At 43.5% G+C, this 25,157-nt stretch overlaps 1 protein-coding gene across 1 annotated transcript in view; it reads left to right on the top strand.

The window, feature by feature from the left end:
• The window catches only part of LRP1 (LDL receptor related protein 1), a 612,781-nt gene that overhangs the window by 155,407 nt on the left and 432,217 nt on the right, over nt 1-25,157 (top strand). The window contains exon 3 of the mRNA XM_030196646.1: nt 5,968-6,105. Within this exon, the coding sequence (XP_030052506.1) occupies nt 5,968-6,105 (138 nt within the window). The remainder of the gene's footprint in view (nt 1-5,967; nt 6,106-25,157) is intronic.

The raw sequence follows: 25,157 nt of genomic DNA, 5'->3' as shown, positions 1-25,157 counted from the left end.
ATCTGGCCCCTACAGACCAGGTAGATGCTCCAAATCAACTCGTTAACCCTGCATGGACAGACAGCTGTCGGCAATGGTCACCTGTAGAAAGACACCTGTCCACAGACTCAGTGAATCAGTCAGACTCTAACCTCTACAAAATGGCCAAGAGCAAGGAGCTGTCTAAGGATGTCAGGGACAAGATCATACACCTGCACAAGGCTGGAATGGGCTACAAAAACCATCAGTAAGACGCTGGGCGAGAAGGAGACAACTGTTGGTGCCATAGTAAGAAAATGGAAGAAGTACAAAATGACTGTCAATCGACAAAGATCTGGGGCTCCACGCAAAATCTCACCTCGTGGGGTATCCTTGATCATGAGGAAGGTTAGAAATCAGCCTACAACTACAAGGGGGGAACTTGTCAATGATCTCAAGGCAGCTGGGACCACTGTCACCACGAAACCATTGGTAACACATTACGACATAACGGATTGCAATCCTGCAGTGCCCGCAAGGTCCCCCTGCTCCGGAAGGCACATGTGACGGCCCGTCTGAAGTTTGCCAGTGAACACCTGGATGATGCCGAGAGTGAGTGGGAGAAGGTGCTGTGGTCAGATGAGACAAAAATTGAGCTCTTTGGCATGAACTCAACTCGCCGTGTTTGGAGGAAGAGAAATGCTGCCTATGACCCAAAGAACACCGTCCCCACTGTCAAGCATGGAGGCGGAAATGTTATGTTTTGGGGGTGTTTCTCTGCTAAGGGCACAGGACTACTTCACCGCATCAATGGGAGAATGGATGGGGCCATGTACCGTACAATTCTGAGTGACAACCTCCTTCCCTCCGCCAGGGCCTTAAAAATGGGTCGTGGCTGGGTCCTTCCAGCACGACAATGACCCAAAACATACAGCCAAGGCAACAAAGGAGTGGCTCAGGAAGAAGCACATTAGGGTCATGGAGTGGCCTAGCCAGTCACCAGACCTTAATCCCATTGAAAACTTATGGAGGGAGCTGAAGCTGCGAGTTGCCAAGCGACAGCCCAGAACTCTTAATGATTTAGAGATGATCTGCAAAGAGGAGTGGACCAAAATTCCTCCTGACATGTGTGCAAAACCTCATCATCAACTACAGAAGACGTCTGACCGCTGTGCTTGCCAACAAGGGTTTTGCCACCAAGTATTAGGTCTTGTTTGCCAGAGGGATCAAATACTTATTTCCCTCTGCAGAATGCAAATAAATTCATATACTTTCCACAATGTGATTTTCCGGATTTATTTGTGATGTGCTATCTCTCACTGTTACCAATAACCTACCCTTCAATTATGGGCTGCTCATGTCTTTGTCAGTGGGCAAACTTACAAAATCAGCAGGGCTCAATACTTATTTCCCCCACTGTAGTTGTGTTTAGGGCATTATAGAATAATAGCATAAACCAATTTTGACTCTGATGCGCCGGAAGTTAGGCGCGATCACTAACGCCAGGTCAATTGCTGGTATAAGTGGACGCACCTATGTGTGCCAAGCAACGCGCGTAACAGATAGCATTCTGTAAGTTGTGTGTCGCTTGGCACCAGGCCCACGACCCACCTGTGCTCCATCCACATGTTTGCCCCCCCTGCAGTTACTCACCATAGCACTTACACATAATCTTATAGAGTAACGCATAGTGCTTATTTCAAGTATGTGGTACGAATCAATGCACTTTTGCACCATTTATAGAACTGCCTCCTTTTTGTGTAAGCTGAGCAGCTTAAAGAACCACCCAGGGAGATGTTGCCTTTTCTGCCGTGAGCCATCGGCCTGGCCGAGCTCTGCTCAGCCACTATTTTCACAATGCCTACCAGCCACAAATTAATCTGCCTTGTGTGGTTGTCGATCATCCAGTTTTTCTTCCAGGGAAGCACGTTTTTGAGCCGTTTGCGTCCTAGATTCCTCCGCGCCTTGGGCTGTCTCCTCCACATCTGCAAGGCACATCTGAAGGCTCCCATTTCTGTATGAAGAGTTTCTGTATGATGGTTCATATTGTGAGGAGGCAGGAAACTACAAGGTCCAGAATGCACTGCAGCAGGAAGGGAAGCAGAGTCAGGGAAAGGACTCTAGGCAGAAGAGTGAGAAGCCAGGAGTTGATTGGGAAATTGAACCAGATGTGAGAGGTTTTCAGGCAGCTTTATTAAGACAATGGTGGAAAATTGGAAGGGGGAGATGGAAGCACTGGGGAAGCTCTCTGCTGAAAAGGTGACAGTTGCACTACCCTCTGAGAAGGAAAAGTAAATGCTTTTGTTTGGCTTTTTAAACTGTGAAAGTTTGAGGGACTGCTTTAAGTCTGAAAAGGGTTTAATTAGAAGACTCTGAATAAATGCCTTTTGTTATGTTTGAGTTATAGAAGAAATAAGCCATGAAGATTATGTTAAATGGCAACTAATAAAGCCTTTGGTTATAAGAAACCTGGTGTTGATGAACATTTGTGAAAGGAGAAGAGGAGGCAGAGAACTCCCCTGTGTTTGAGACAGAGTCCTGGTGAATTACCGAGAAGTGTAGAGCCCAGCAGTGACTGTGTGTGCAGGGTCAGCCCTGGCCGGGTCCTGGAAGGGTGACCAGCTCACAATATTTTCTAACTTTTTGATGACAATTTGAAAGTTTATATTGAGGTCCTTCTCAACTACTGCTGTTACCTTAGCGATGATCTGTGCAGCCCATGCCAAGCCCACCATCATCTGGAATGGTCATAAGACATAAGCATCGCCATGCTGGGACAGACCAAGGGTCCATCGAGCCCAGCACCCTGTCTCCGACAGCGGCCAAAAGAACAAGCATTTTGTCCCGCTCATCCCAGAAATAGTGGATTATTCCTACGTCCATTCAATAACATTCTATGTCCTTTTCCTGCAGGAAGCCGTTTAACCTTTTTTTAAACTCCGCTAAGCCAACCGCCCCAACCACCTTATCCAGCAACGAATTCCAGACTCTAACCAGGCGTTGAGTGAAGAAAAACTTCCTCCAATTCGTTTTAAATTTACTACACTGCAGCTTCATCGCATGCCCCCTTGTCCTAGTATTTTTGGAAAGCGTAAACAGATGCTCCACATCAACCCGTTCCATTCCACTCATTATCTTATAGACCTCTATCATATCTCCCCTCAGCCGCCTTTTCTCTAAGCTGAAGAGCCCCAGCCTCTTCAGCCTTTCCTCATAGGGAAGTCGTCCCATCCCCTGAATTATTTTTGTTGCCCTTCTCTGTACCTTTTCCAATTCCACTATATCTTTTTTGAGGTGCGGCGACCAGAACTGAACACAGTACTCAAGGTGCAGTCGCACCATGGAGCAATACAATGGCATAATAATATCCTCATTTTTGTTTTCTATCCCTTTCCTAATAATACCCAACATTCTATTTGCTTTCCTAGCCGCAGCAGCACATTGAGCAGAAGATTTCAGCATATCATCAATGATGATACTTAGATCCATTTCTCGGTCCGTGACTCCTAACGCGGAACCTTGCATGACGTAGTTATAGTTTGGGTTCCTCTTTCCCACATGCGTCACTTTGCACTTGCTCACATTAAACATCATCTGTCATCTAGACTCCAGTTTCCCAGTCTCGTAAGGTCCTCTTGTAATTTTTCACAATCCTCCTGCGATTTAACGACTTTGAATAACTTTGTGTCATCAGCAAATTTAATTACCTCACTAGTTACTCCCATCTCTAGGTCATTTATAAATATGTTAAAAAGCAGCGGTCCCAGCACAGACCCCTGGGGAACTCCACTAACTACCCATCTCCATTGAGAATACTGACCATTTAACCCTACTCTCTGTTTTCTGTTAACCGATTTTTAATCCACAATAGAACCCTACCTCCTATCCTATGACTCTCAAATTTCCCCTGGAGTCTTTCATGAGGTACTTTGTGAAACGCCTTCTGAAAATCCAGATGCACAATATCAACCAGCTCAACTGTATCCACCTTTATCCTTCCAGCTCTGCTGTTTTGAACTCTGTCAACCTTTCTCCATCTCTTTTAAGCAGTCTGGATGTCATTTTCCAGGGACAGTTGAGCAGTAGTCACAGTCTCAAGGTCAGTAGATGGCCATTTGGTTCTCTGTGTAAGATAAGAAGTCAAAAGTTATCAGGGTCAGCAGGTTATTCAGGTTGAAGAGTAAGCTATATGGAATCCTGTCTGTCCTTGGCTTTGAAGTGATTGATAAGACACTGTGCTGTTTATCTCTGGCCTTTTGTTGCTGCCTTTTGCATTTATTTTAGACAACAGGAAATGGTCAAGTCTGTTCAGCCAGGCTTATCACTTGTGAATCTTAGGATGGTATCATGGGGTGGTGATGGTTCTGCTCTCTCAGGGGGATGATCAGAAGCAAGTGCTAGAGGCTGTTAGTGCCACACTAGGGCTGGTGTTTGCTAACACCCCATGATCAGAGCCCTCGAGCATGTAAAACAACGCGCTCAAGGACACTGAACGCAACTAGCATGCAAATGCATGCTAAACAGGGCTAAACATATTCATCCCCAATGATCAGTGGCCAGCGTGCCAACGCGTCAAACCGTATGCCAGCTCCGAGCTGGCGTTAGGGTTTGCAGATCAATGGGGAGGAATGGTAAGCCCTGTCCAGCATGCATTTGCATGCTGGCAGGCCCCCATTCCCCCGAACAACAAACCTGCCAGCGATAGGGGGGCTGGAGGTCCGGTCCCACTGACGATCCCCCACTCCCAGGTTCAGGGAGGGCTGGAGATCTGGTGGGTCTCCAACCAACCCTCCCCCCCAGCGACAGGGGGGGGGGCTGGAGGTCTGCTGGAGGTCCGGTCCCCCCGACAATCCCCCCCACCCCAGGTTTCAGGGAGGGCTGGAGATTTGGTGGGTCTCCAACCAAACCCTCCCCCCCCCAGTAGTGACAGGGGGGCTGGAGGTCAACTGGACTGACGATCCTCCCCCAGGTTCAGGGAGGGCTGGAGATCTGGTGGGTCTCCAGCGCCCCCTAATCCCCCTGCGAGGGGTCCCTGGTGGTCTGGGCCCCCCAACCTTGTGTGTTGGAGGAGGGAGGGAGGGTAGCCTGCCTCTCTTCTCTTCCTGCGACGCTGCAAAATGGCGGCGCCCTGCCCAGTGTATCCTGGGATGTGTTGGGTGGGGCTGTACACAACTCCCTTATATGGTGTATAGCCCCGCCCAGCGCATCCCAGGATACACTGGGCAGGGCTGGGCACTGCCATTTTGCAGCGTTGCAGGAAGAGGAGGGAGGCAGGCTATCCTCCCTCCCTCCTCCAACACACAAGGTAGGGGGGACTTAACCACCAGGGACCCCTCGCTGGGGGACTAGGGGGGCTGGAGACACACCGGATCTCCAGCCCTCCCTGAACCGGGGGGGGGGGGGTGGGGATCGTCAGGGGGGGGGACCTCCAGCCCCCCCTGTTGCTGGGGGAGGGGGGGTTGGTTGGTCGCCCACCTGGGGGTGGTCGTCGGGGGGGACCGGAGGTCTGCTGGATCTCCAGTCCCCGTTGCTCGGGGCAGGTGTAGTTGGGGCCTGGTGGTCCCATGGACCCCTAGCCCCTGTGTTTGATACGTTTGGGCTTTTGACAGCCCAGACCTGTCAAACAAGTGCGGGAGGATTGTGCTGAATACATGCTCAGGCACAATTCTCCCGCACTTGTACCCTGTGATCAGAGGTAATTGCGTGCTTAAATTTGCATGCAATTATCTCTGATCATCGATACGGTAAAGCCCCGCGCTGTTCCAGCACTATTTTAGAGTGCTATTTGGAGCAGCACGGGGCTTTTGGTCATCTGCTTGTCAAGGTTTAGTGGCAGTGCCAGCAGCTGGTAAGTTCTGATTTTGGCAATTTGTCCTGCCACCCCTCTCCTTAGGGATGTTTTGTAATTGCTTATCTTTTTTGAGTTGCCTATATGTACCTTACTCTTTCCGTGTCATGAACGTAAGGTGTTTTTTTTTCTTCTTCTTTAATTTTTTTCTTTTTTCTCAGGTCCCCAGAGCAAAATCTCCCACTGCCAGCCAAATGAGTACCACTGCATGGGTACGGACTTGTGTATACACATGAGCAAGCTCTGTGATGGTGTTTCCGACTGCTTGGATGCCACGGATGAAGGTGTTCACTGCAGGGGTATGTGTTCAAAGCTTCCTTTCTAAGGCATTCCTCACTGTTCCCCCTTTCCCATGCAGCCCCTCATTCTATACTCTTGGATCCTAAATGTAAGTGCCATTTTTGTGCTACGTTTCTGGAATACTGGTGCTTACGTGTGTGAATGTTACATTTCACGTGCATGAGCGCTGGCTGTATGATCAGCAATATTCTACAGATTTAACATGCAACTGCAAGGGCATGCATACGTTAGTGGAGCATGAGCGAGTCCCACATTTAAGTACATGTCCCTCTCAATATTCAAAACCATTTAACCCCCCAGGAATGGCATCTGGCTATTTAAATGGTACTTAGCCGGCTATGTGGCAATATTCAGCGGAAGATAGCCGACTGTCTCCAGCTGAATATCGCCAGTTAGCGGATAGCCGATTATATTGGGTGATATAACCGGCTATCTGCCAATTTTCAGTGTGAGTTTGGGTGCCATATGAAACCCTGGAAAATCTATCTCCAGTTTAAACCTAATGGGCTAATGCAGAATATCGGCTTGGCTGGTTATGTTTAAACTGGTCAAAAATAGACCGGATATTCAATGCTGGTCACTGAAAATGGCCTGGCATTGGATATCCGGGATCAGCGGTGACCGTGGGAGGCAGCCTGACTACCTCCCGTGGTCTGAATATCAGCCCCATAACATAGAGATTGCTATAAGTTATTTGCTAAAATGCAACATTTATGTGTTCACATTTACGCCTGCCTTTTACGTGGCGTAAATGAATGGTGTAAGTGATGGCGCAAATGTGGACTCTGTAATGGAATCTGGATGCTCAGGTGTTCTAGAATTTGGTGCCCAGATTTGGGTGATCTTTGTAGAATTGCCTTCTACCATCCATCATGGATCTGCCTTCCCACTGTACCACCCCCCCCCCCCCCCCCCGGGAGGGGAGAAGTCTAAGTCATTTTGATATTTCAGCCAGGTGCAGTACATGTATCTGTTTAGTGTTCAAGTCAGTAATAACGCTTAATGACAATACTGCTTAAAGTTTTTGTAATGCCGCTAGAAGTATTGCACTGAAACAACCCAACGCTATACATAAAATCTTAGAAATGCAGCTATTTTAATGTTCTAAGGAGAATGACCTTGGTGGCAACTCTTTTCACATAACCAACTCCAGGTCGTGGTTCGCCTGCCTCCTCACCGGACATTCTGTTACTTCTCACTCAATTTTGTATTTTTGTCTTATATTTTAAATTATATACCATTTATTTACTAAATACTCAAAATTCAGTAATCAAAACAATAAGTTATTTCAGTGTGAAGAACCAAATGCTGAGATGCACCATGTTTCACTGGAAGCTGCTTCAGGGATCGGTCATGTCAGAGCCAATCAATCATAATTGAATTTCTTTCAGACCAAACTATTGAGATAAACTGGAAGTATTGCAGCATTGTATGATGGTGATACGAATGTAGGGAGAGATTGAAGGTCCATTAAGCCTAGTATCATAAGTACATAAGTATTGCCACATTGGGCAGACCAAAGGTCTATCAAGCCCAGCATCCTGTTTCCAACAGTGGCCAATCCAGGTCTCAAATACCTGGCAAGATCCCAAAAAAGTACAAAACATTTTATGCTGATCCTAGAAATAAGCAGTGGATTTTCCCCAAGTCACTTTAATAATAGTCTATGGACTTTTCCTTTAGGAAGCCGTCCAAACCTTTTTAAAACTCTGCTAAGCTAACCGCCTTTACCACATTCTCTGGCAACGGATTCCAGAGTTTAATTACACGTTGAATGAAGAAATATTTTCTCTGATTTGTATTAAATTTTACTAATTTATAGCTTCATCATTTATAGATTCACGTCTACCCATTCCACTCCACTCATTATTTTATAGACCTCTATCATATCTCCCCTCAGCCGTCTTTTCTCCAAGCTGAAGAGCCCTAGCTGCTTTAGCCTTTCCTCACAGGGAAGTCGTCCCATCCCCTTTATCATTTCCGTCGCCCTTCTCTGTACATTTTCTAATTCCACTATATCTTTTTTGAGATGTGGCAACCAGAATTGAACACACTATTCGAGATGCAGTCGCATCATGGACCGATACAAAGGCATTATAACGTCCTCACTTTTGTTTTCCATTCCTTTCCTAATAATACCTAACATTCTATTTGCTTTCTTAGCCGCCGCAGCACACTGAGCAGAAGGTTTCAACATATCATCAACAGTGATGCTGAGATCCCTTTCTTGGTTGGTGACTCCTAATGTGGAACCTTGCATTGCATAGCTATAGTTGGGGTTCCTCTTTCCCACATGCATCACTTTGCACTTTCTCACATTAAACGTCATCTGCTATTTAGACTCCCAGTCTCGTAAGGTCCTCTTGTAATTTTTCCACAGTCCTCTCACAATTTAACAACTGTTTACAACAGTGGCCAATCCAGATTTTATGCTGCTTATCCTAGAAATGAGCAATGGATTTTCCCCAGGTTCATCTTAATAATGGCTTATGGACTTTTAATTAAGGAAGTTATGCAAACCTTATTAAAATCCTGCTAAGCTAACTGCTTTTACTAAATTCTCTGGCAATGAATTCCAGAGTTTAATTTACATGTTGAGTGAAGAAATATTTTCTGTGATTTGTTTTAAATTTACTACTTAATAGCTTCATTGCTGCCCCTAATCCTAGTAATCTGGAAAGAGTAAACAAGCAATTCATGTCCACCCATTCCATTCCACTCATTATTTTATAGACCTCTATCATATCTCTCCTCAGCCATCTCTTCTCCAAGCTGAAGAGCCCTAGATGCTTTAGCCTTTCCTCATAGGGAAGTTGTCCCGTTCCATTTATCATTTTTGTTGTCCTTCTCTATACCTCTTCTAATTTCACTATATCTTTTTTGAGATGCGCACAGTATTCGAGGTGCGGTTACACCATGGAGCAATACAAAGGCATTATGACATTCTCATTTTTGCTTTCCATTCTTTTCTTAATAATACTTAACATTCTATTTACTTTCATAGTGGCTGCTGCATACTGAGCAGAGGGTTTGAAAGTGTCAAGATCCTTTTCCTGGTCAGTGACTCCTAATGTGGAACCTTGCATTACATAGCTATAGTTCGGGTTCCTCTTTCCCATATGCATCACTTTGCACTTGCTTACATTAAACGTCATCTGCCATTGGATGCCTAGTCTCCCAGTCTCATAAGGTCCTCTTGTAATTTTTCACAATCATCTTGCGATTTAACAACTTTGAATAACTTTGTGTCATCGGCAAATTTAATTACCTCACTAGTTATTCCCATCTCTAGATCATTTGTAAATATGTTAAAAGGTAGCAGAACCCCACTCCATTGAGAATACTGACCATTTTACCCTCTGTTTTCTATCTTTTAATCATTTTTTTAAAGTTATATTTTATTAACATCACAAAAGAAAACAAAGGAATATGCACAGCTGACAATACAGGAAATGTGAGCAACTTTTTGATTAGAACCCAACCCCCCCCTCCCCTACACCCACCCAAACCAAAAGCTACCACTATAGCTGCACAAGTACAAATATCATCCCAACCTGGGACAACCGTTTTATTTCGTCACACTGACCCAGAGGACTAGACAGCTGGTGCATATATAACAAATCCCTCCCACTGCCCCCCCTCACCTACCCCCTCTGAAAATAAGTTCAAAGTCACAGATTCAATAAAGAACTCATGGCTTGGTGTAGTAGAGAGTCCCAAAGCCAAGACCATGTTTGTTTAAATTGGCGCCAGACCCTAGGAGAACCAATCGTGGCATCCAACCTTTCCAGTTCCAACAGGTTAAATAGTTAATTCCGCCAGAAAGTCATGGAAGGTTGGTCTTGTTGTTGCCACTGAAACAAAAGACATCTCTGGGCCACAAAAAAATGCGCTTACTAATAATGGGACAAAAATAAGTCAGAATGTTCCCCCAAATGGAACGAACTTGCTTACAAGTCTAGAACGTATGCACCAAAGTTCCTAGAGTATCGCCACATTTAGAGCAAGTAGCAGAGTTAGCGATTTTAGCCAAATAGGCACGATGTGGGGAAAAATAGAATCTCAAAAAGAAATTTGTACTGCTGTTCTTATAAACGTACAGACTGGGTGAGGCGTTTCATCAACAACTGTAGGCCTTCACCATGGACCTGCTCCCCCGGCTGCAGTTTCACGTTCCACAACAACTGCTCATAATCCCACTTATGGGCAGGGCTCTTCAACTGATTAGAAAGAAAGACAGTCGGTTTTTCTTTGTACGTGTAAGCATTAAAGTTTCCATTAACAAGTCCACTACATTTTCCCTCAAGATGGATGCATCCAGTTTTGATACATAATGCTGAACTTGAGTATATTGCAAATAGCCCCCTCGCTGGAGCTCTGTGAAAGATTTTATTGTACCTTCCTCAGTCACCACATCACTGATATAAATCAAGCCCCTGACATTTCACTATTTCAGATACGATTTGGAGAGATCCAGGTCCAAATCCCTATTCCCCGACAAAGGGAGTAGCATGGTAGATTTATTTATTTATTCGTACTTGTATCCCACATTTATCCAAAAACGAGTTTTGATTCAATATGGCTTACATTTAATGAAGGAGAAAGCTGCAATTGCTTACACATCCATCTCCAAACTCCTCTCATGGATCGCAATAGAGGATGAGATTTTGTGACCACAATCTGTGTACGTGCACTTCTATGAAGAAAATAGAGTAAATGAGTAGGATCCACCAGCTGCTGTTCAATGCCAACCGGGTGATACATAATACATTCCACATTATATCTCCTTAGATCAGGTAGGGCTAGACCCCGCCCCCCCCCCCCCCCCCCCCCCCCCCCCCGCCGCCCTAAAGACAGAGACAATTGCTATAATGAAAGTCTAGGTTTTTTTGTTATTCCATAGAATCTTCTTCAAGTATTTTGTAAATGTCCTCATATCTCTACTGGTCAAATACACGGGAAAGGTTTGTAACACACATAACCATCTTGGAAAGAGGACCATTTTATATAATGCAATCTTACCGTGAAGTGTCAAAGGTAAGGAGGACCACATCTGTAGGACGTCAGTTGATTTCTTAAGTAACACATTCAGATTTTCAGCATACACATCACCAACATTTCTAGTGATAAAAATCCCCAAATATTTGATTTTTCTATCCACCCTCTCAAGAGGAAACGGTTCAGACCAATCCTCATAAGAATAATCTCCCAAGGACAAAGTTTCTGATTTCTCCAAGTTAAACACCAATCCAAACACCCACCCATGAAGTTGCATCAGTTGCATGAGGTGAAGCAACGACAACTTGGACTGAGTCGAGACAAAAAGCATGTCATCGGCAAAGGCCATACATTTTACACATTCCCAACCCACCTGCAGACCTTGATCATCTGGATCTGCCCAGATGGCCATTGACAAGGGCTCTAAGGCAAATACAAACAGGAGGGGCGACAGAGGCCCTGCCACATGTCCCTAGCCAACAGAAAAAAGTGTGAGATAGAATTATTAAGACAAACTGCAGACAAGGGGTTGGTATATCAAATTTTTGTCATGCCCTCAAAGGGACCCCCCCCCCCCACCATTCCAAATTTCTCTAATACTGAAAACAAATAGTCTCAGTTGACACAGTCAAAAGCCTTTTGGGCATCCAAGCTGACTAATAATGCAGGAACGTTTCTGGTGGCACAATGACCCAATACTGCTGCCAGACCGCAAATATTCCACGTGTCCTACCTGTTTGGTCACCATGAATCAATTCCGGCGACAAGCCTGTCAACCTGTTTGCCAAAATCTTGGCCATCAGTTTCACTTCACAATTAAGTAAAGATATGGGGTGGTATGAATCCAGTTGTAAAGGATCCCCATCCAAGTTTGAGTAAAACCACAATAACTGAATGGTTGGCATGGAAAGGAATGGTTTTGATAAATTGCTCCATAATAGGCTTCCAATGGCAACGAAACGTGCTTCTGTAACAATTTATAAAATTCGGCAGTCAGGCCATCTGGACACATGCATCTTTGCCAGTGGTGCCTGTCTAATAGCCCAAAGTATCTCCTTCGCAGATAAAGGTGCATGCAATAATTCCAGTTCCAAGAGGAAGGACTAAGGAAGAGACATAGGCCCAAATAGCTTTAGGTGTCACAATTTGTTGCCAATAAAACTTTTCAAAATATTGAGCAAATATAGAGGCCAGTTGGGCATTATTAGTAATTGTGTGACCCTGTGATACTTCTACAGAACTGAGGCCCCACCCAAGGACGCTTCAAGGGTGACAACAGCCTGCCAGTACGATTCTTCTATACAGCCTATGTTGATAATACCATCTGGATTTCACTGGTTTTTTTCGTGTACCTTAACATTCAGTGCCACCCTAGCTGCTTGTAACTTATCTCAATGAACTTACATGGGAAAAGATATCTAAAGTTTCTTATACCTCTCAACCTGCTTTTCCAAATATAACAATTCCTTGGCATAACACTTATGTTTAGCAATGACATAGGCTATGGTTCCCCCCCTTAACACCGTTTTGGCGGCCTCCCAAAACAAGATGGGATTCAAAGCATTCGGAGCATTATCCTTCATATATTGCTTCCATTTCTGGACTTTAAATTGCCTATATTGAGAATCACTATAAAGATGGGCAGGAAACTGCCAACTACTTCCACCCTCTCGGCCTCCCAGAATCCTTTGGACATCAGACACATTACATCATGATCTGATAAAGTAGAAAGACCAATTGCCACCTCTTGAATGGAGGGGAACAAGGTAGCTGTAACAAACATACGGTATAATCCAGCTGTGACCTGACCGGATGCACCCAGGCAATATGAGTGAAATCTTTATCCAAAGGGTGCAAAGTATGCCATGGTTCAACTAAATCCCTGACATTACAAAATTGTTTAAGACCTCTACTAGCTCTTGAATCAACTGGAGTAGGTTTTCCTAACTTATCACAGTAGGATCTGTCATCACATTAAAATCACTCACTACTATAAACGGGAGATGCAAATAAGGACTACCAAGCTTTACCAGATGACGATAGAAGACCATATTAAAAACATTAGGGGCTTAGACATTCAGGATGACTAACTCAGTATTCTGAATGGTCAAATGAAGCAGTACAAATCTACCATCTGTATCTTGCAAAGTTTTATGGATTTGAATAGAAACTAAGCAGTATAGCCACCCCAGCACTATGGGAAGTGTACACCAGAAGAGTACACCACCTCCCCCACCCAACCACATTTCAATTTTTGATGTTCACGATCATTACGATGGGTCTCTTGCAAACAGATCACATGTGCTCCTTTCTGTTTAACAGTACCTTGTAATCTGAGCACCCAATGCCCAGCCCTCACGAGGCCCTCATCTAACATCCTTATACAAGACAAAGCAACGCATCTCACAAGTCCAGACATCCAGAGCATGCAACCCGATTCGTTCCCCAACCCCTCTTCCCATCCCACACCCAACTGTAACCTTAATTCCCTTTGCAAAGACCCCCTCCCCCTTACAAAATGAAGGCCAAAGCATAATTCTATATGGAAACCCATCCCCCCTTTCACAGTCATCCACCATACGCTCCACAATCTCCTTTTTAGTAAATCCAAACAGACCTCCACTCCATACCCCCTGTCCCCCCAGATGAGGAGCCCAACACACTGTAAACAGACTGGACAGTAGCAGTCCAGTCTGTCAATGCTCCTCAGGGGTTAGTTGATCTGAACCTTTGTTGAGCACAGTATCCAAAAAAAGATTGAGCCTCCTTCAGAGAATTGTAAAATACAGGGCGTCCCTTGTGAACTACCCATAATCGGTCTAGATAAAGTAAGGCAAACTTGATTTGGTTTTTAAACAGACATGCAAACTGGGCTGAATTCCTGGCGGCATACCACCACTGCTGCAGAGTTATCCTGAAAGCAAATTACCCGACAAAAGCAGAGATTTGCCTGCCCGCAGTTCTCTCAAGACTAGAGAATGACAGGGGAGCGGGGACCTGCGGTGCCTGTGGGGATGGGGTGGATACAGAGCCTGAGGGGACGAGGCGGGAATGGGGACAGAGCCCGTGGGGATGGGGACAAACTTTTTTCCGTGTGCCATTTTCCACTTTGAAGCCTGTTAATGAGCTAGACTGTTATTTATGTTTGAGTGATGCAGACAGAAAAAGAAAGGGAGTGGGAAAGGACCAGGCTAAACAGGGATGAACAAGGAGACTTCAAATGCTTGGTGAAGACTCTGTTGAACCATTGGTCCATAAGCGATTCTGTGATGCAGACCACAATATTTTGATTTTTTGGAAAAACAAGCAAACATGCTGGCCACAACTAGCAAAATTTGCATTGGGATCCTGTACATTTCTGCTGCCAGCACAGAGAAGACATCTTCTATTGCAGGAAGGACTGTGGAAGACAGGAGAGCTAGACTGAATCTTGAGATGATTGATGACTTATTCATCCACAGATTCAAAAATCATAACCGTGCTTCATAGGGCATATTCCTCCCCTGCTAGGGCATACAGAGTGGGTTGTATTTTGTACCCCTGGACATTTTAACAGGGTGGATTAGGATTCCTTGGGGTAGTAGGAGTCACTGTTTTTGGTGTTGGAAGGGTAGAGGGTGGTGGTGGTGGTGGGGTTATTATAGTTGATCGCTGTTATTGTTTTCTATTTGTAATTTATAAACAACAGTTGCACAGCATATTGTTCCTTTTTATACTTTAATAAAAAGATTTAAATATAAAATCATAAGTGTTCGAGGCTTCTGTAGATGAGGACAGAGCCCACGGGGATGGACGGGGACAGAACCTGTGGGGACCTGGTGGGGATGGAGACGGCCTGCGGAGATGGTACGGAGATAAACTTTGTCCCTGTGTCGTTCTCTAGTCTTCATGTTGACCCCTCTGCTTTTGCTTTGCATCAGAGAGGGCCGCTTGCTAATTTGGTGTTGGGCCTTTTCTCTGCCTCTGCTTGTCCTGCATGAAATATCCTTTTGTGCAGCGCAGCCCTATTATCCATGCAAGGGACAGAGCTGGCAGTGTCTTGTTCCTGACACTGAGGACAAGCTCCTAATGGGGTGTAAGAGTTCTGCCAGCTTCCTTTTTTAATCCACCCCATAAGTCATCCTTCCCATCCAGCTGTCATCAGTGAACCATTGTGCAGAGGTCTCTCATTACTGTGGCCTATCTGGCTCTCATCAAACTCCTTCAGAGTGTCAAAAGGAAGAACAGTGACTTCAGAACCAGGGGAACCGGGTTCAATTCCCACAATTCATGTTGCATTTAGTACCCACAGTTGTTTGAAAAGTTGACTTTTATGTCCCATCCAGCTGCCATTACTCTTTGAACCTGAAACTGGTACCCTGTATAGACACAGAGAATGGAGGTGTGACCCACTGGTTAGAGCAGGGGCTGAGAACCCGAGGGAGGGGCAGGGTTCAAATCCCAATGTGGCTCCTTGTGATCTTGAGCAAGTCACTTAACCCTCCATTGCCTCAGTACAAACTCAGATTATGGGCCTTCCAGGTACAGCAAAATACCTACTGTACCTGAATGTACATTGCATTGACGATTTGCAGGCAGTATATAAGAAATGAAAAATAAATAAATGTTTCTTTATTAATACATTGGATATACCACTTATTCAATCCAAAGTGGGTTACATTAAATTTTTTTAGAAATTAAAATGAATAAAAAAAATGTCATTTTTATTATAGAAAAACTTAGACAAACAGCAGAACATAAAATCCTCACAAACTCACAGCCCAATAATTCAGTTACATTTGTCTTGTTGAAGCCACCGAGGAAGAGGAGTAGTTTAATGGTTAGAAAACCAGGGAAGCCTAATTCAAATTCTAGTTCTGACCCTTGTGTTTTTAACCATTTATTACCTCAGGTGTATACTTAGGCCTCAGGGAATCGGGAAATATGAGAAGTGTATCTGAATATAACTCACCTCGAGCTACTACTGAACAAAGTGTGAGCTAAATCCAAAAATAAACCAGATTGCCCTGCTCCCTCCAACTTATTCTCAAACTCATAACAGATTATAACTTAAGTTCTATAACTTAAGCCACCAGTACTTGGGAGCACTGCTGGTGTGATGAGAAGCAGCTGTTTCTGTTGCTATAACTAGTACTGAAGCTTCAGTCTTCACCAGCGGTATAGATTTTTTTTGTCGGTATTAATAGCTGGTACTGCTGTGTTGCTCAGCATTTTCATGAGTTAAGTGCTGACGCTTTCGCAGCCTCCTCTTATTGTAGGAAGTGGTGTCAGGAGCATCACAGACAGTTCAGCGATAAGTGGACCGTTTTTTGGATGTGAATCGAGCTCTAAAGTGCTGGGTAACTTGGTGGGTATAGTTACCTCCAGGTGGCCTGCAGCTAAGGGAATTGTGGGAGGAGATGGTAAATCTTGGGCAGGATGGGGTCACTTCTATTTATGTTCCTCGAGGACACTATTTTTTAACAGCACCAGGGCACCCAGATCCCATTACAGAATACTAGCATAATCCAGTATCAGTGCACCTTATATCCGAGCTGCCACTCAGACCACTCAGCAGGAGATTTAGGGCCGTCCCCAGCCCACCCCACTCTGCCCCAGCTCTGCTCTACCTTACCCCACCCATTGCTCCACCCTGCTCCACCCACAACTCCTCTTATTGCTGCATCCATCCCAACCTGTTGCTCCTCCCCAGCACAGCTGATTCGTGGCCAGCAGAATAAGGAGTGGTCTCCCCGTCAAGTGACAGCAGGAAACACCTTCTTACAATATCATCTGCTGCTGTGGGATCAGCGGCAGCATGAGAGAGTGCTTTATGAAGGCATTTCCTGATGCTGCTGGACAGGGAGACCACTCAGCAGGAGATTCTGGCTTCTCGGCGGGAGTGCGGGAGATGACGGGTTTGTTATATTTACACGCCCACAGTTAGACCAGCCATTTATTTATTTAAAACATTTATAAACCACATGATGCAAGAGTACTCGGCGATGTACAATAGAACAATCATAGTATACACCATGACATACAAGATAAACCAGTTAAACATAATGTTATAAATAAATCATGCATTCATAGTGCTGACACAGTATCTATAAATATATGAGAAACAAAACAACTAGCTTAATTATCAGAGGCCTGTTAAAATAAAAATATGTTTAGTTCTCTCTTGAGCTAATCGACATTCTGAAATGTACGTAAACTTAGTGGAAGCTCCTTCTATACAATCACTTTAAAAATACAGGCACCGATACTCATCAAGCCTGACCACCTTAAAGGAAGGCAGGCATCAGAGGATCTCAAGACTCTTAAGGCTGATAAATCTGCAATGTTGAGAGCGTAAAATTCAGGAAACCAAATCATGTAAAGCTTTAAAAATGAAAATTTGAAATTAATTCTCTGCATCATAGGTAACCGTAGACCTAGTGGAACTGTGGATGCCTGATGTGGTAGGGATGCACCTAGCTTCCAGTATTCTGTAAGTTATGTGCATACATAGGAGCCCCTCCTGTTACCTGCCCGTGCCCCACCCATGCTTTGCATTAATGCTGTATGCCACTTACTCACACCCTTACAGAACTGTGCTGAGGTGCCTTGTTGGTACTTTCGGGCGTAAGTATGCTTACCTGTGACAGTGCTAGTATTCTGTGCTTTTAAGTTGACAAGAGGTGCAGAAATGCAGGCACCCTGTTAAATTGTCCTTAATGTGCTTATTCCCATGGCCACAGCATGGTGGTGCCTGTCCTCTCTTTCTGTCTGCAACCTGTTCGTTGGCCTGCTTTTTGCAGCTTAAATGTCCAAAAGTGCAGAAAGGGGAAAATTAAGACAGAAACAAAGAATTTAAATTTATTCTTTGCCCAATCACAGCTTGTTTTAGTCTGCTAGCTGCACATTTTAAGAAGACCTCTTCATCTTCCAGCAATTATTACTACTACTACTTATCATTTCTATAGCGCTATTATAGCAACGTTATACAGGAACTCCTGAGGCAGGCCGGAGTGGCCGAAACACGATTCATGTCGAGTCCAGATTGTTTCAATAAACTTTTGCTGTGAACTTTTTTCGAGTCCAGTAGAAGTTTTTTGGCATCATCCATCTTGTCTCCTTCACTTTGACGTTGTTTTGTGGATAAAGTTGAGCCAGTTGATGTAGTATATCGAGATTTTCAGATAGCTTTTGATAAAGTTCCTCATGAGAGACTCCGGTGTGGATTAGAAATTGGAAACGCCTAGCCACCTGCCTGGTGTTACCCCACGGCCATTTAGAGGGTCTATCCCCAGCACAGCTCAGGTCCGCCTGTACCTGCCACATTTGCTGTACACCAGCACCCTCCTCCCACCGACTGGGTCCCCAACCGCCTCTGGGCGAATCTCTTGCTCTCAGATGAACCCCAGTGATTTCTAGGTTACTGGAGCCACACTCACAGACCCAACATACAAACCACCAGGATTATCAGTCCAGACAGGCAGAGGCAACAAAGTTAATTGTTTATTGTCTTAAAAATGGAACAATGAACAAAAAAAATGTTTAATCATCAAAAATAACAGGTAACTGAAATATGGGTCAATTATAACACTAACTAAAAATTTGTTTACTTTCTAGAAAGTACCTGGGGAGATCAAGACATACAGCTGCTCACCAGTTATCAAATATAACTTTTTTAGGGCTTCGGCAATGAGCTTTCACTCTCTCTTCTCCTGGGCTGAAACGGGGGCAAAAGCCGGTACAATCCAAATGAAATGAGCCCAGAACAAGTTAAAAAAAATAGCTGGTTACACACAGATAAATGCTGGTTTGCACACAGATTTCCTTTATCTGTGTGCAAACTAAAAGAAGAAACTATCATTCCTCTGTAACAGTTTTAAAAATGAACATGCACCACCTGTTGGCAAAACTAGAGAAATACACTTCAAGAAATATTCAATACAATTTGCAGGATTAAAAACACGCTGTTCTGTCACAGACAGAAAACAGAGGGTAGGGTTAAATGGCCTTTTTTCTTCCCATTTGAAAATCCCCGTTGGATGGTCCTATTATTGGGCCCTCCTTAATCCCTCCCACATCATATCCCCTTGTTATTTGGACGAATTGCAGTGTGAAACTTCCAGATTATGACTTTCCAAAATCAGGATTTGGATTTTTTTATCAGATGGACCTTTGTTTGGTATTTTAAAACTTCCATCTGCTTTGAAAAGGAGCACCAAAGTCTGCCTCCAAAGATAACGAGCAAAGCACACAGTTATTTCTACCCAGAGCATGACCCTTAAGTGTGCAATTATAATGGCTTTTTTTCTGCTGTGTCTCTTCCTCAGTGACATTATTCAAATGTCATTTGCTTTTGCTTTGGAAAAACCTTATAACCTGGTGGAGAAAATTCTGCTTTCTGTTGATAAAAATATATACATACATATAAAGGGGCTTTTTTTTTTGTAGCTGGTATACACCTGGCACCTTTTTTCCTGCCTTTCAAAAATGTCCTAGTCACTCCATTACGTTTCTTACTCAAAAAACAGTGTGTTTTTCTTCTTCTCTATTGGGGCCTCAGGCAGCCTCAAACCTGTGACCCACAGATTCAGAGGCTCCAGGTAACTTACATTGTAGCATAGTAAGTGACGGCAGATGAAGACCTGAATGATCCGGCCAGTCTGCCCAACAGTCACATTCATTCTCAATTCTACATTAAATTTATTTATTTATTTATTGCATTTGTATCCCACATTTCCCCACCTTTTTGCAGGCTCAATGTGGCTTAAATCATGAATAGTGGTAATCTATAGACGAATAGACATTCAGCATTACAAAAGGATCTTGGGTAACATGACAGTAATAGAACAAGATGGTGTGATAACAAGCAGAACATTGTAGGATAATTCTGGCTACATGCTGAGGAGTTTACATGTGTTGATCTTTGTGGTATGTTTTGTTAAAGAGGTGGGTCTTCAGTAGTTTGCGGAAGTTGGTCAGTTCATAGATAGTTTTTAAGTTGCGTGGCAGCGCATTCCAGAATTGTGTGCTCAAGTAGGAAAAGGTTGACGCATGCATAAGTTTGTATTTTAGACCTTTACAGTTGGGGAAGTGAAGATTAAGGAATGTGCGGGATGATTTTTTTGCATTCCTGGGTGGTAGGTCTATCAGGTCTGGCATGTAGGCTGGGGCATCACCATGAATGATTTTATGAACTAGAGTGCATATTTTGAATGTGATGAGTTCTTTGAGTGGGAGCCAATGTAGCTTTTCTCGTAGGGGTTTAGCACTTTCATATTTTGTTTTACCGAATATGAGTCTGGCTGCAGTATTCTGGGCTGTTTGAAGTTTCTTTATTATATGCTCTTTACAGCCAGCGTAGAGTGCATTACAGTAGTCTAGATGACTGAGTACCATCGATTGTACCAAGTTGCGAAAAACGGTCCTTGGGAAGTAATATCACAACGAATGTGATATTAGATATTTGACCATGGTCTTTTTATGTTGTTTCTGGAACACAGACCCTAGAAGTCTGCCCGGCTCTGTCCTTATGTTCCAATTACTGGAGTTGCGGTCAAAGCCTATCCGAATCTGTCTTGTCATTTGTGGGACACAGACCATAAAAGTCTGCCTGGCACTGTCCTCGTATTTCAAATTACTGGAATTTCCGTTGAAGCTTTCTACGTACAGCCCATCCTAAACTGGACTGGGGAGGCTAAGCCTCCCCAGCCCAATCGTGGACTTCCGCTTGTGATGCAGCCCGCCCCCGCCCCGCGCATTTTGACCTTTTATTTCCGTGGCAGCGACGTCAATGAAGAAAAAGACTTCAGGCTCGCCGCCAGCTTCTCCCTTCTCTCTGCACACAGTGTCCCGCCTTCTGCGGTGATGCATTTCCTGTTTCCGCGAGGGCGGGACACTGTGTGCAGAGAGAAGGGAGAAGCTGGCGGCGAGCCTGTAGTGTCTTTTCTTCATTGACGTCGCTGCCACAGAGCGTATGGAGGTAAGCTCCGCCCCCTTAGCCTCCCCAAACAGTTGGGCTACCTGTGGGATTATTTGTAGTAAATAATTAGCAGATTTTAGTACACACAGCTTCAGCTTTAGAAATGTTAATTTCTTTCTTCATCTCTCTCTCATTCACCCCTGAATAATTCACTGCTGAGTCACTTTAAAGTTGAAGTAACAAAACATCTGTTTACTCACAGTTTGTAGTTAGATTATAATCAGACAGGCTTATATACATATTACTATACATTTGTATTATCAGCTCCTTCCATGTGCTTAGATGGTAATGGATGCTCACACCACCATAGATCCTCTCAGGTTAGGAGAGATCATGAGCTCCATGCGCTCCATGTGCTGCATGTGCTGTGTCTAACCCCCACAGGAAGTTGCATAGCTGTGTGACCTCTCTAAGTAATTCACATCAGAGGTCACAGAGTAATCACAGAGAAATAATAGGTGACAGGCAATGCATGTAAAATACAATTACATTCCAACAAACCCCTTCTCATGCATAACTGTCATGCAATTATTTATTCATACAAAGTCCAAGCTTTATACGCAGATTCACAAAATGTTCTCTGGGTAACGTATGGTCATGATGTCAGCTGTCATCCACTGGTGTGACAATAGTGTAGACTGATGCCCCTTCTTTGCCAACTCTCGCACGTGTGGTATTTCGTTGCGATGTGCTTGGTGCGTGACTGAACCTTATCATTCTGTGACAGTCGGATGCAGCTCTGATTATCTTCCCATATCTGGATTGGTCTCTTTTCAGCTATTCCAAAATCCAGCAAAAGTTTTTCAATCCACATCAGTTCTCTGCACGCTTCCGATACGGCCACATATTCAGCTTCTGTAGAAGACAAACTCACAATACTTTGTTTATGACTGGCCCATGAAATTTGTACATTTCCATACATAAACACATATCCACTTGTGGATTTATAATCAGAATGATCCCCTGCCCAATCTGAATCACAGAACATATTAGTTTTGGATTACTATTGGCTGAAACCTTTAATTTACAATCAATGGTACCCTTTAAATACCTTACCATCCTTTTAACTGCAGTCCAATCTGATTTGGTAGGTGAGCTGACCCTTCTGCTCAAAATTCCTACTGCATTTGCTATATCAGCCCTGTATGTGGTAGCTAGATATAAAAGCTTACCTATGGCTGATCTATATTGGATGTTATCTGGTAAAGGTTCTCTTACTGTTTCATCCTTCAGAAAATCAGTGATCATGGGAGTGCTTACAACTTGGGCATCTTGCATACCTAAACTTTCAATAAGCTCATTTATTTTCTGCTTCTGGCTTAGAAGATAAGAACCATCATTTTGTTTCTCAATTTCTATACCAAGATAGTATGACACATTACCAAGTTCTTTTATCTCAACATTGAGGTTTAAACACTTTACAATGTCCTTGTACTCTTGCTCACTTTGCTTGCAATGAGCAGATCATCAACAAAAGCTAAAATGTATGCATATTGTCCATTTGTGCACCTAGTGTACAAACATTTATCTGCTTCACCTTGCTTAAATCCTAAATTTGTCAATATTTCATGCAATTTTCATTCCAACATTCTGCACTTTGCTTTAATCCATAAAGACCTTTGTTTAATTTACACACTAGCTGTCTTTGTTTTGTATTTATGAAACCTGTTGGCTGTTCCATGTACAAGTCTTCAGTTATATCTCCGTGAAGAAACGCTGTTTTCACATCAATGTGTTTGACTTGCATGCCTTTTGAGACTGCAATGCTCAGAAGTGTTCTGATTGTCGTGTGTTTCACTACAGGTGCAAACACTTCATCAAAATCTTCTCCATATTTTTGAAGATATCCCTTTGCCACTAATCTGGCTTTATACCTTTCCACTTTTCCTTGTGCATTCCTTTTTAACTTGAATACCCATTTGCATCCTATAGCTTTCTTGCCAGGAGGTAATTTTGTAAGAATCCAAGTATTATTTTTATCCAATGCATCAATTTCTTCTGTGCAGCTTTATGCCATTCAGCAGCTTCTTCTGCTGGCATTTTCTCAATCTCATCCCATGTTAAGGGCTCTTGAGCTTCTGCTGACTTTGTTAGGTAAGACAGTCTTGGGGGTGGAACACCTTTGTTTTCCCTGGATGAGCGTCTGACAACAGGTTGGTCGACCTTTCCGCATCCTCTAAATCTGAGAGTCCTTCTCCAATTGATTCCCCTTCTCCAACTGTACTGTCTTCTTCAATGATCCTTTCTGTGTCTGTTTCCTCTGCCTGTTCCTCGTTAGATACAGGTGAGTTGCTTTCAGACATCTGCCTTGGTATGGCATTTATATACACTGGCATGTCTATTATGGTTCTAGTTTCATATTCTGGATGATAAGGCTCATCTGGGATAATCCAGCCTTTATCAACCCTTTTGTTTTCATCAAAATATGTAACATGTCTTATGCCAACAATGCCAGTTTTCAGATTCAAAATTCTATATCCTTTGTGTCCTGGAGCATAGCCAACTAAAATGCCCCTTTCTGTTGGAATCCAGCTTATGCCTTCTTTGCTTTGGTACATGAGCATATGCTGTACTTCCAAATGTTCTTATGTGTGACAGGTTTGGCTTCCTACCATGCCATGTCTCATGTGGTGTGCGCTCAGCGCCTTTAGTTGGCATTCTGTTTTGTAGGTACACTGCTGTGAGAATGGCTTCCCCCCATAGTCTTTTAGGGAGATTGCTATCTGACAGCATACATCTGGTCATTTCCACAAGTGACCTAAATTTTCTCTCTGCAACAGAATTTTGCTCTGGTGTATAAGCTACTGTTGTGATATGCTGAATGCCTTCTTGTTCTAGAAATGTGCGCATGCTTTGTGAAATGAACCACCACCATTGTCGGTCTGAAGAACCTTTGGTTTTCTTTCAAATTTATTGCTCACCATGGCTACGTATTTCTTCAGCATGTCTGTGACTTGACTTTTCTTTTCAGCAAATAGGCCACACAGTATCTAGAGAAATCATCCAAGAATATTAGCACAAATCTGTTATTTCCCAATGATGGGATATTAAACGGTCCACATAAGTCACTGTATATTAAGTCCAGCACTTTATTACTCCTATTTCCTGTGTATGCAGGAAATGAGGGTCTCACACCTTTTTGAGTAACACAGTCTATGCATTTCTCAATTTTACCAGCATCTGCACTTATCTGAATGCCGGTGGCCAGTTGCTTACTGTAAAGATCCTGGATCACCTTAGAATCACGATGTCCCAGGCGGCGGCGCCAGATTTCCAGACTACATTTACCATCATTCTTCCTTACTTGCGCCAGATGTGAGGCTTCACCTGAAATGCTCAGTTTATAAACATCATTATGCATAAAAGCTTCAGCATACACTTCATCATTTTAGAGATTGTGCACTTACTGTTTTCAAAATGAATCACAAATCCCTCTTATCTAATGTAGATACACTAAGCATATTGCAAACTGCTTGGGGAATATACAAGACATCACTTACAGGAATTTCTTTAACTTCATTAGACACTTTGCATTTTAAGAATCCAATACCTTTTGCTTGGATCTTAGCAGTCCCTGCGTTTGCAGTTTTAAGAATACCTTCCTCTGGACACATTTCCTGAAAGAAATCCTTACAATTGGTTAAATGGCATGTGCTCCCGTATCCAAAATCCAAGTACTTTCATTTGAATATTATTTACCATAGTCAAAGATTTTTCTGCCATTAGAAAGCCCTTGTGTTTATCTTTGTCCTTCATACATTTCCTGGTTTGAAAATTCTTTAGTTCCATTGGCTTAGGTGAGCTAGAGGGAGTGTTTTGTGTTTCCTTACACCATTTAGATACATGTCCCTCCTTTCCACATGAGTAGCAAATCAGCTTGCCCTTGGGGGAGTTTTCCCATAGCTCCGCCTTCCTCTGTTCTTTGCCAAGAAATTTGTTTCATTTCTCTCTGACTTGCTTTGAGAACACATCTCCTCAGAATCATTTATTATGCATTCCTGCCTTAGTTTTGATGTTGCCTGTTCAAAAGATTGCCCTTCAATGGCCTCATTTACAGACCTAAAAACATCAAACTTCTTTGATAGTGAGGTAAAA

This window comes from Microcaecilia unicolor, chromosome 3 (assembly GCF_901765095.1).
Source record: "Microcaecilia unicolor chromosome 3, aMicUni1.1, whole genome shotgun sequence".
NCBI lineage: Eukaryota > Metazoa > Chordata > Amphibia > Gymnophiona > Siphonopidae > Microcaecilia > Microcaecilia unicolor.
This window is presented reverse-complemented; position numbering and strand designations above follow the sequence as displayed.